General features: G+C 35.5%; 1 protein-coding gene across 1 annotated transcript; it reads left to right on the forward strand.

Moving 5' to 3' along the window:
* Positions 1-382: 382 nt before the first annotated feature.
* LOC128546683 (WSC domain-containing protein 1-like) lies at positions 383-10,183 on the forward strand. Its single transcript, XM_053517878.1, has 3 exons — positions 383-1,159; positions 3,006-3,242; positions 9,594-10,183. Exons 1-3 carry the CDS (start codon positions 676-678, stop codon positions 9,980-9,982), a joined length of 1,110 nt encoding a protein of 369 aa, XP_053373853.1. The 5' UTR covers positions 383-675; the 3' UTR covers positions 9,983-10,183.
* Positions 10,184-13,295: the final 3,112 nt, after the last annotated feature.

Genomic DNA, 13,295 nt, shown 5'->3' on the forward strand with positions numbered 1-13,295 from the left:
CCATCTTGTGCCATTCAATATGATAAAACAACACACCGTAAGAATTTTAATGTATTAAAATGTTTCAGCCTCAGCAAATGTCATCAATAAATTATTAACTTCGCACTTGGCTGAATAATTTTAACCTGGTAGGAAGTTGTATATTAAGTACTCGTCAATATTAATATTCCAGTGGGAACTAAGAATCGGAAACATTTTAGAAAATAAACACCGTTGTTGATATACTGGTGACATGACATGCGACCAGTTAACGTTATTGCACGCCTGTTACTGATCCATGCCCACAGTACTAACAATGATGTGATTCAACCAATAGCTGGAAGCATTCGGTGTCCTTGTATATTGCCGCGTCTATAGCATTTTTGAAAGGACGAACCGCTGTTTAAATATCTGTGAGAAAAGCATTTCACAATTGTTAAAATTGATTTATCAAACCGATAAAAACATAAAACTGTATCGGCCTAAACATACTAATAGAAAATAATACGTACTAAAATGGATTAAACTTTCGATTGTATATGGTCATCAATACAGAGTATTATATTGCTCTAAAGAATTAAGAACTGAGATGATCTGAAAAATAGTTTACAGTGCGCGGTTCTTCATTTGTGTTTTAACACGGCTTGCGGTGGACTAAAAACTATTCTAGTGTTCCAAAGAGAACTTAATAGTGAAATGTTTGCGAGATTTAAAAACTTGTTCATAGGATGCTTTTCTTTATTTTTGATATTTTGTGTTTTAATAGGTTTACGCACAAATACTTTCGGAAATAGCAAGTTACATTTTGGGCCAGCAGTATGGTTTAGACCGATTGTTTATCCAAATTTAGAAGAAACGCAACAACCTTCAATGAATTTAAGTAAAGCAGAAAAGGGTCCGAATATAAAAATAGCGAAAGGACAGAAGCTGTTTGCAACGGGGAGTCAAAGATTAAATGATACGAAACACAAAATTGTTCAAGATATAAGAAAGAAATACTATCCGAAAGTGCAGGTCACGAATGTTGTTGGCAGACTAGGTAATGCCAGTTTGGACGGATCTGTAAACTGTAGCAAGAAGAAAGTGAAGTTATCTCAAACAGTGCTACCTATAACTGGGCTGGTCAGTTTTCCAGGATCTGGAAATACGTGGACCCGGCACCTCATACAACAGATGACAGGTACATCTGCAATGTTTATATTTCATACATTGGTCTAAGCACAGAAAATCTGAACTTTTATCCATAAGCCACCACAAGTGTAAAAATACCCCCCTCCACCCCCACCCCTTCCCATCTACAATGTATATAGAATATCTCTTTTTTTTATACGCCCGAAGGGACGTATTATGTTATTACGCCGGTGTCCGTCTGTCCGTCCGTCCGTTAGCAATTTCGTGTCCGCTCTGTAACTCTTGAACCCCTTGAAGGATTTCAAAGAAACTTGACACAAATGTTCACCACATGGAGACGACGTGCAGAGCGCTTGTTTCATACGACCAGCTTCAAGGTAAGGTCAGACTTAGGGGTTAAAGGTCAGATGAGTGTGTTTCGTGTCCGCTCTGTAACTCTTGAACTGCTTGAAGGATTTCAAAGAAACTTGGCACAAATGTTCACCACACTGAGACGACGTGCAGAGCGCTTGTTTCGGGTGACTAGCTTCAAGGTCAAGGTCATACTTAGGAGCTAAAGGTCATATATGACTGCTGTGTCCGCTCTGTAACTCTTGAACTCCTTGGAGGATTTCAAAAAACTTGTCACAAATGTTCACCACACTGAGGCGACGTGCAGAGCGCATGTTTTCGATGACTCGCTTCAAGGTCAGGGTCACACTTGGGGGTCAAAGGTCAAATATGACTTTGCTTTGTGTATATTGATCTGCATTGCAGTGCTCTTGTTTTTATTTGGCAGATCCTTTTTTTGTTCTCTTACAATATTTTTTTTGTATGACTTCCCTTTTTTGTAACTATAAATAGCTTATTTTGGAACTTTTTTATTATTGGCCGTAGGGAAAAACCGAGACCACTTTTCTGTGGTACAACATGGATGGTACCTCCAATTGTTAGGTGTATTTTGACATAACTTTACCTGGTAAAAAAATTTTGTGAACTTAGATTTTTTTTTTGAATTTCTTCTTTTTGTTGTTCCTGTACTTTGGGCTTCAACAGTCAAGTTCTTTAAATTTTGCTCCCATCCTCTGGTGTAACCCTTCGGGCGTATATTGCCCCGCTTGGCGGCGCTCTTGTTATATACTTGTATATAGATTTGTGGTTGCTTATGGATAGAATGTTAGGTTCCTGTAGTCTAAATTTGTTTTATTATGATGGAAATTATTCCGCGCCTGACAGCGCTGATGAGATATATTTGATTAACATCTGTAGATCGATGCCATTTCGTTGATTGATATCCAAGTTTTTAGAAAGTCGTCCGTCGTATAAATAAATGGTTATTGAACAAGGATGAAATGCCATTGATTGACCTATTGTGTGTGTTTAACTTAAGTACTTCCAAGGCTGGCTATTATATTTACAACCTGTAATGTACCTCAGGGCAACGGGTTTCTTTTACGTCGAACTTTTCGAATTTGCAATATATAATTTTCATACACAATACAGGTATTATCAAATGATCTATAGTGAATACCTTGTCGCATCTGAATAACCAAAGCATTATAATGTAGCAAATATTTTTCTAATATCTTTGAAAACGGTCCTGTAAGGTTTCTGAGCACGCCAATTACGTAGTGATGAATGACGAAACAGGAATATCTATTTAAGTTGTCGATCATTTTTCCGATATTTGTATTTCATTAACTGTTTATTTAATGTTATGAAAATAAAACTCGTTGACATAAATAGTTAACAAGATACAAGTTTGCGATCGGTTATTGTCGGTGTTGTCAAAGATTTCCAATCAAATGTCCAACAGCGCGCTAAGAAATGAAACATTCTGACAGTCTAAACAATTTATTTCCAGTATTTACACAGTCACACTCTCTGGAGATATCTATTATAACTTTAAATTGTAGGGCTTGGAACATCCAGTGTGTACTGTGACGGAGGATTAAGAGCGCGGGGTTTCCCGTATGAATGTCACCGTGACAGGGCTAAGACTGTGGTGGTGAAGACGCATGAAGGAAGACATTTTAACCTCTTCAAAAAGATAGTGCTGCTTGTGAGGAATCCATACGATGCCCTATTGTCGTATGCAAACTTTGCAAAGGCTGGACACACAGGCCATCCATCAAAACAAGTCTTGATTCAAGGTACATAGTATGTATTAAGTATGATGCGCTGTTGTCGCATTCGCACGCCATGCAGCCGTCAAATTAAGAAATAATAAGTTCCCAAACGTGGTTTGTCGGAGAATAACCAGAGTTTTGAGTTCTTACGCGTAAGAATATATCACGAAGGCCGTGATCTATTGTTTCGTATAAGAACGAAAAACTCGGGTTATACTATTCAAGGATAACTCACACTTGGGAACTTATTATTTCGATTCTAACACGAAACAGATTCAAGATTCAAGATTCTTTATTAAGTAACGTAAACATATAAACGTTTCTTGTTACATGATACAATAATTTGCTAAATGTAACATACAAACATGACAAATATGTACAAGGACATGGAAAACTACATACAACAACATCTATATTAGGTCTAGATATGTACATGAGGATGGACTACGGACATCACATTTATTATCATATGAAAAGGAACAACAGTACAATATAATCCTAAGGTTACATGCTATTATGGCTTATAATGATAAAAGTGGGGCATGTAAATGATGGTTAGGGAAAATTTGGCAGTAAATACATGTCTAATTATGACTATTTATTATACCTTGTCTAATTGCAAATGCTTCATTTATAAACTTACATAGTTTAAATACATCTTCGTAATTTACAGACTGCATTAGTTCTAGAAATTTTACAACACTTGGTCTACAAACGTAATGTCTACTAATATAACGTCTGCGGATTTGGTCATACGCTGAACATATACAAATAAAATGGTACTCGTCTTCAAGATCACCAGAGTTGCATATCATACAATATCGTTGAATATGTTCAATTCTATCATTACCATAACGACCAGTTTCAATACGTAGTTGGTGCGATGATAGTCTTAACTTTGTAAATGGTATTCGTAGCTTAAGTGGTATTTTATCCAAATAGTATTCACGGTTAAAAGATGTTTTAAACAATTTATAAGTGCATAAACTTGGACTTCCAGAAACTGTGGTAAACCATGCCTGCACAAACTGATCAACACGCTGGAAATGTATTAGCATCAACAATGTCAGGATTTATCCATACATTTGAAAAACCACTGTTATCTAACAACGATTTTACTTTAGTTGCCCAATTATTTTTGCCTCTTTGGCAATCACAATAACATTATAACAGTTAACAATCTTCAACCAGTATTTTATGATCCTTACGTATCTACCAATATACAATGGGTATCGGCATAACTCGCCGTAGACAGCCATACTGCTAGTTGTCTGTTTAACATAGAGTAAAGACTTACAGAATTTCAAATGAATTCTCCCGATTTCTTTACTTTTGCTGAAACCCCAAATTGCACTTGCATAATTCAATACAGAACAAACAAAGGCATCGAACTATTGACATAGTGTACTAGGTTTTAATGGCATACCACGTGTATTAACCAGCAATGTATTTAGTGCTTTTAAACCTTTTCCAGCTAATGTTTCCTGATTTAGAATAAAACTTCCAGTGTAATTGAATACAGTGCCAAGATAATTGAAATTCTGTACAGTTTCTAATTGAACATTATCATAAGTCCATGTTTCGTCATTTTTAAGAGGGCCACGTTTTCTGAATACAACAATTTTACTCTTATCTGGATTTACTTCTAACCCCCAAGTATTACAATAATCATGAAGAAGATCAAGGCTGTTCTGCATACTAGTATCAACAATGTTAAGGGGACGCATATTGCTACATTCACAGTTCATACAGCAATGCGGAAGGGGTGCATATTCAAGAAATCGATGGTGGGAAAATAAAAAACATATTCCTAAACTGATATAATACTGATGGACACCTGTAATATTCAGTATTTTGTGGATAAGGATGTGGTACTATGAATGTAATAGGAAAACAGAGGTGTTTGTGAAAGTACATTCAACACAAAATATTAAGCTTTTGTATAAGGAAAAAACAGGTTTTTTACAATAACAGTGTTCCAAATAATGTTGAAGGGATGAGGTTTTCTTTCTAACACACCAAGTGTGCTTAAACGTGTAAAAATTTAACGCCACGTCAGTTCATCTCGGGATGGACGCCATATTTCTCATTGATAAAAAATGTAAACAAAAATATCAGAGTGGGATTAGCATTGCAAGGGCATAACACGACATTCTACACAATGAATACCTTAGAACAGATATCTAAGATGCTACACAGGTCAGGTAGGTTAAATGCATTATGTCGATCACTTGAAATTCATCTTGAAAAGGTGGTTAATTTTAGTTTGTTTACATGGTTTTTAATTTTCCCACGACTTCTCGGCGATTCAATGCAAATGTATTACTGCGCCGGACGAAAGGTAACAACGGGAGACAACTTAGGTGTCAGCACGTGTATGATTTTTAAAAAAAACATGTCGATGATTATAATTTCTTATCAAATAATGAATCCTATTCAGATATTCGTCTTTAATATTAGAAATTATTAATTTCTGTGGACATTTGTCAAAAAATATTACTTACAGTGGACTACTTTGCGCATCAAACTGGTTTCCGCTTCAGTTGTGAGGCACTTCCGTTATACTTTTGACAACAATAACAAAACACAAAATGAATCAATAAAGTCACTTATAAACCGACTGCTACTTAAATCAGTGTAAGTAAAGTTGTTGTTACAACATTATACATGTTCGTTACGTTATGAGATAAAGTTTATCTTGAACTGCATAATCCATTAACTACGTTTACATGATATTGCATTTACAACTTATTTGACCCCATTTTTTTACGTGAATGACAGCATTCTCGTGCAACTCGTGCAAACAGAGTTATGAAAAGTATGGTGGAGAATTCAAGGCCAAATTATAAATGACATTAAAGTGAGGATAACTGTATATTCGTCCAGTTTTGATTATTGACATTCCTGCTGTGTATTAGTAACTTTTGTGAACAAGATTAGAATGTTGCTTTTGCACAAATACACATTGATTGGACCTCTCAACCAAATTTCATAACTTATTTTAGGGATTTTTAAGACAGTACATTTTCAAAAGTTTGTTGAATGTGTTTTGATATTTAAGTGCATTGCAGTTCATGAATATCAAGTTAAAAATTAATAATGGCAACATTTCTAGGCCTTTATTGTAAGCCACTAGACTTCTGTAATGATAAATGTTTAATGTATTAAGGGGAATATACTCTTTTAGTTTTGTAATGTGGCATTCCTTGACCACCGTATCTTTTCTTATGCACTACTTTGTAAACAAACTAAATAATGTGTTTTAGCTCACATATGCCAAATGAAAAACAAGACAGTGAACTTATTTCACATTCTTTCTTTAAATTAGAATCTGTAGGACATTGATAAATGTTTGGACAAAGTGAAGCACTATTATTTTCGCACCAAAAAGTCATAATTGTTGACTTTGAATGTACACAAGAAGTCTTATGTAATTCAACAATTACTTTCTTGTTTCAGTTTTTCTCATTTTTATTTTAGTGAGCAATCCTTTGTGTACTTATAACAGTTGAAACAGTATTCATTTCATTTACCAAAACCTTGTACTTTTTTGCAGGTAAATTTTATAATACCCCACCCACTTTTTTCTAATTTCAAAGTATGCGTCCCCTTAAAAGAAATGGTAACTACTTTTTATGACCATTCTACGCACCTGGATCGGATGACGTCGTTGCACGCCAGTGGTTTATTGCAGAATAAATCGAGATAGATTTTGCTCTACATGTATGTAGGTTATTTGCTGGTCGTGTTAGAATAATTATTAGACTGATAACAAATGAAAGAAACATGCATTAAGTATGGTTGGCAAAAGAAAGACTCGTTAGTTGTTGGTTGTAAAAGAAAGATGTATTTATTCCGTGACAAATGAAAGATGCATTAATTTTGGGTGGCAAAGAAAGGTACATCTTTTCTGGTAACAAAAGAAAGACGGTGACAAAAAACAAAACAAAAAAAAACCCGACGCGTTAAGGTAATATGCGTGACCTAACGGTTTTCAACGGACTGTTATGAAATTTTGCAAAATTAAAGTTGACGATATTTACGATTGACTGGTATTTTTCCATTTTTCTGTTATTCTCCATTTTGCAGCTGTAAATCTTCAAAGATGACCACTAAAGTCATTTTTAAGCAGAGCGCAAAAGGACGTACTTGACAGGTTTTTATGCCCCCGAAGGGAGGCATATAGTTTTTGAACCGTCTGTCTGTCAGTCTGTCGGTCTGTCCGCAATTTTCGTGTCCGGTCCATATCTTTGTCATCGATGGATGGATTTTCAAAAAACTTGGCATGAATGTGTACCACAGTAAGACGACGTGTCGCGCGCAAGACCCAGGTCCGTAGCTCAAAGGTCAAGGTCACACTTAGACGTTAAAGGTCATTTTTCATGATAGTGCATTCGTGTCCGATCCATATCTTTGTCATTGATGCATGGATTTTCAAATAACTTGGCATGAATGTGTACCACAGTAAGATGACGTGTCGCGCGAAAGACCCAGGTCCGTAGCTCAAAGGTCAAGGTCACACTTAGACGTTAAAGGTCAATTTTCATGAAAGTGCATTCGTGTCCGGTCCATATCTTTGTCATTGATGCATGGATTTTCAAATAACTTGGCATGAATGTGTACCACAGTAAGACGACGTGTCGCTCGCAAGACCCAGGTCCGTAGCTCAAAGGTCAAGGTCACACTTAGACGTTAAAAGTCATATTTCATGATAGTGCATTGATGGGCGTGCCCGGTCCATATCTTTGTCATTCATGCATGGATTTTAAAATTATTGGGCATGAATGTGTACCACAGTAAGACGACGTGTCGCGTGCAAGAACCAGGTCCGTAGGTCAAAGGTCCTAAACTCTAACATCGGCCATAACTATTCATTCAAAGTGCCATCGGGGGCATGTGTCATCCTATGGAGACAGCTCTGGTTTTAAGAAGCGTTTTTATATACAACAAAAATACGGCAAAAATGTTGGTTTTTTTTTTTTTTGTTTTTTTTTTTCAAGTTTGTATTAGAATTATCTCTGATATATAATTTGTCAAGTTTATTTCGACGTCACATCGGAGGTAAACGTTTTATGAACGCAAAACACGCAAAACTGACGTCGAGCTTCACCCAAAATTTTGAGTAAAGACGCCCATATTTAAATATTTAAGAAACTACCGGATAGTTTTTTGAATAAATTTGAACAAGCGTGCAAAATTTCAATCGCTATCGATTTTTTTTTCCATTTTGAGCTAATCTGATTGTTTGGGAAAACAAGATGAGTTATTGCCATCACTTGATCAGCATCAGCGTCGGCGTTGTATGGTCAAATTTTATGTTTAGGTCAGCTTTTCTCCTAAACTATCAAAGATATTGCTTTAAAACTTGCAACACTTGTTCACCATCAATAGCTGATTCTGTACGTAAAGCAAAAACCATAACTCCAGCCTGCTTTTTGCAACAATTATGGCCCCTTTTGGACTTAGAAAATATCAGATTTCTTCATTAAGTTTTGTGTTTAGGTCAACTTTTCTCCTTAATGGTCAAAGCTATTGCTTTTAAACTGTTTGCAGTCATTTACCATTAAAAACTGACTCTGTACAACAAGTACCATAACTCTACATTGATCTTTGCAAGAATTATGACCCCTTTTGAACTTGGAAAATCATATTTCTTGGTGAAGCTTTGTGTTTAGGTCAGCTTTTCTCCTAAACAATGAAAGCTATTGCTTTAAAACTTGCAACACGTGTTCACTATCAAAAGCTGACTCTATACAGCAAGTAACATAACTCCATCCTGTTTTTTGCAAGAATTATAGCCCCTTTTGGACTTGGAAAATATCATAAAAACACACTGGTAGGACAATATTTCTATTATAAAGAGATAAAAATTCAGATGAGCGTCTGTACACGCAAGGTGGTGCTCTTAATTCTAGCTGTTGCAAAGTTATAATTAACTGAATTAAAAGTTTGAAATCTTTATTCCAATTCTTTAACGCTTTCTTTATGTGGTACCTTGTATTTTATATGTTTGGATTAAAATGAAGCCAAAACTATAATTAAAGCTACAATATGTTGCTTTGTAGAAGAACATATGATCGGGAAAAAAGTCAAATTATATACAGTTACTGAATCGACTGTTTGTAACATTTCAGTACTATTTGATTTCACCAAGATCTTTTCATCACGCCTTTGTTCTTTCTAGTACATGCCTTCTACCGCCATCAATAATATTGTTTTACATGAAGCTACAATAAAAAGTTTCTATCCTTGAAGTGGTTCGTAAACCATAAGTTGTACAAGACTAAACACTTTACGGCTATTCTTGTCAAAAACGAAACGGCTATTCAACTGTATGCATTTTGTACTGCTTACTCTGAATATAACCTCTTTCAGCCAGCACCAAAATGTTCGAGCACTCTTTGAAATGGTATGTTAACCTGACCAGGAACACCATAAGAAAGTTCAAAGGACCAGTGCATGTTGTACAGTATGAAAGACTTCAAAGTGACATGGCACGTGAGCTGAGAAAGCTTGCCACATTCTTTAATCTAAGTGTCTCTGATAAAGATATAGATTGTACAGTTAAACTTCAGGAGGGTAATTTTCATCGTAAAACAAACGAAGCAAAACATATAGAACTTCTACATACTGTTTACACGAAGGAAAAACTTTTACGCCTACAAGAGGCGGCACGGTATTCAGAGAAACTTTTAAAAGATGCATATAGTGTAGATATTGACTTAGGTGGTAAAACTGAAAAACTGCTTTTCCAGACGTCCTAAAGCATTATGTAAGAGAGTGGTTTATATTGGATATCAAACAAGGTTGTGTGATATGGAAACTCAGTGCCATTAAAATCGTTATTTTCACCATGGAGGTAACGTGCTTGCACATTCAAATGTATTTAAAGGTAAAGTGGACTTGCTGCACATTAAAATACTTACTTTCACCATGGATGTTACATGTTTTCACATATAATTTTAATGAAGGGAGACTTACACACCTATTTAATAGGAGGTTATGTACAATCATACATATAAATTTAAACATTTTTTATGTAATTTTGGTTTTGTTTAGAGACACACCAACACAATGTAGATCATATGGCAACTTAACCAGCTTTCGATGGTGGAGGAATACCTCAGGTACCCCTCCTGGCATTTTTTCAGGCATGGGCGGGCACCTGGGTAGAAACACTGACATTTCATAAGCCAGCAGCATGACTTCCCCACATGAAGCATTTATACACCCCTAGCGATGTTTTGAACTCATATCGGTGAGGGGTAAAGGATATTCGAAGTCAGCAACCTTCGTGTACCACTTGGTCACTAAATTTAAACAAGAAGTTTGGAGGAAAATTCAGAGTTTATGAACTTAAGAATTTCAGGATTGTAAAGTATATTGGCAATTGTAGTTTAAACACATGGAAGGTCACTACAAAGTGCTGCTAAATGAGAGTTAATTGATGTCTTTTCTGCAAGAGTTCATAGCAAAGTCTTCGAAACTTCTGTGCTAGCGGTGTATGCAAAAAAATGCATATTCAGATTTGTTTTATATGGTAGATTTCTATGTTCAACTCAGGTTCTACATTTCTTAAAATGTAAAGGAAATTGACAGTTGTATTCATTTAGTCTTTCAAGTACCCACTGTCGGCTTTTTACTGGTTTATCCAATTCATACATGTTTTTTAAAACTATATTTCTAGGTGTGCAATAGTTAATGATTTCATATTTTCATATTCAAGACATTTTATCTTCTTTATCACTACCTCCTTTAAAGGCAAAACTAGCTATTTTGGCCACATATATATAAATGTCATTTGAGCCAACATTTGAGTCATAAGAAAAACATCATACTATATTCATAGTGCGTTTGCGACCAGCATAGACCCAGACCAGTCTGTGCATCCGCGCAGTCTGTCAGGATCTATGCTGTTCACTAATGGTTTCTCTAATTGCAATAGGCTTTGAAAGCAAACAACATGGATCCTGACCAGGCTGCACAGGCTGGTCTGGATCCATGCTGATTGTAAACACTCTACATTGTATTTTATTTTTTCTCATGGCATGGCTAATTTGTTTTGAGATGGAATGCTTTACAATAGATCAAAACATACAATTTATTTCACAAAAAAGCATTGTAAAAAGTAGTTTTTGTCTAATTTGAAGGTTGAAAACCCCACATTTTTCATGTATTTTTTGTTGTTGTTGTTGTGTGTTTTTTTACTAGTTTAAGCAGCAAGTTCATTTGACATAGTCAACAAATAAGCAAAATTTCAGAACAACGAAACTGTAAGATTTGCCTTTTATTAGTATGTTCATATCATTATTGTTTCCTTCCTTGTAACTTCCGGAGTGCCTTTATTTTATATTAATAAAAAACCTTTTAACACAAATATGACTTAGTTTTTCATATTTCATCAGTCATTCTATGTTATATATATATAAAAAAACATTCAACCAGTTATTTTATGTAATGTAACAATAGGACCATGATGGTCCTGAATCGCTCACCTGTTCCCACATGACCCAGTTTTGAGTATGACATCATTTTTTCTATTATTTGACATAGTGACCTAGTTTTTGAGCTCATGTGACCCAGTTTTGAACTTGACCTAGATATCATCAAGATAAAAATTCTGACCAATTTTCATGAAGATCCATTGAAAAATATGGCCTCTAGAGAGGTCACAAGGTTTTTCTATTATTTGACCTATTGACCTAGTTTTCAAAGGTAGTGTACCTGTTTTGAACTTGACCTAGATATCATCAAGGTGAACATTCTCACTAATTTTCATGAAGATCTCATGAAAAATATGGCCTCTAGAGAGGTCACAAGGTTTTTCTATTTTTATACCTACTGGCCTAGTTTTTGACCGCACTTGTTTTTATGGATATGACAATCAGATCTGCAAGTGTTACATAGCTTGAAGGTTCCAATGATACCTTTCTATAAAACCTTGTATACATTGCGTGGTTGGAAATTTCGTCGATAATAATTGTCATAACAAACAAAAAACGCTGTTTTCATTTGAACGTAGTTGAAATATTCTATATTCTACTTTTAAAACACGTCCATTATCACTTTATTGCACTTTACAATGTATGCAAGTACGTAGATACTTCAAAGATAGAGTCAGAGCGCGCGGCTACTGCGCGGCTATATAATAGTTTGTTTTATTACGATAAATAAAGTTGATTTTCAAACCACTAGCTTCTTTATTACTGGTGGCTGGTTATACATTGGATTGGTAGATATCAGAGCCAATACACTGAGACCTGGGTATCATACAGAAAAATGAAGTCCATACACTGTGACTGTACAGTCATACATACATTGAAAAGGCTTGATGAAATGAATAAACAAGAGGACCATGATGGTCCTGAATCGCTCACCTCTTCCCACATGACCCAGTTCTGAGTGTGACATCGTTTTTTCTATTATTAGACATAGTGACCTAGTTCTGAACTTGACCTAGGTATTATCAAGATAAAAAGTCTGACCAATTTTCATGAAGATCCATTGAAAAATATGGTCTCTAGAGAGGTAACAAGGTTTTTCTATTATTTGACCTATTGACCCAGTTTTCGAAGGTACTTGACCCTGTTTTGAACTTTACCTAGGTATCATCAAGGTGAACATTCTCACTTATTTTCATGAAGATCTCATGAAAAATATGGCCTCTAGAGAGGTCACAAGGTTTTTGTATTTTTATACCTACTGGCCTAGTTCTTGACCGCACATGACCCGGTTTCGAAACTGACCTAGATCATCAAGGTGAACATTCAGATCAATTTGCATGAAGATCCATTGAAAAATATGGCCTCTAGAGAGGTCAAAAGATTTTAATAATTCTAGACCTAATGACCTAGCTTTTGACCGCAGTTGACCCAGTTTCAAACTTGACCTAGATATCATCAAGATGAACATTCAGACCAACTTTCATACAGATCCCATGAAAAGTATGGCCTCTAGAGAGGTCACAAGGTTTTTTTTATTATTTGACCTACTGACCTAGTTTTTTAAGGCACGTGACCCAGTTTCGAAACTGACCTAGATATCATAAAGATGAACATTCTGACCAATTTTCATGAA

This window comes from Mercenaria mercenaria, chromosome 1 (genome assembly GCF_021730395.1).
Source record: "Mercenaria mercenaria strain notata chromosome 1, MADL_Memer_1, whole genome shotgun sequence".
NCBI classification, from domain to species: domain Eukaryota; kingdom Metazoa; phylum Mollusca; class Bivalvia; order Venerida; family Veneridae; genus Mercenaria; species Mercenaria mercenaria.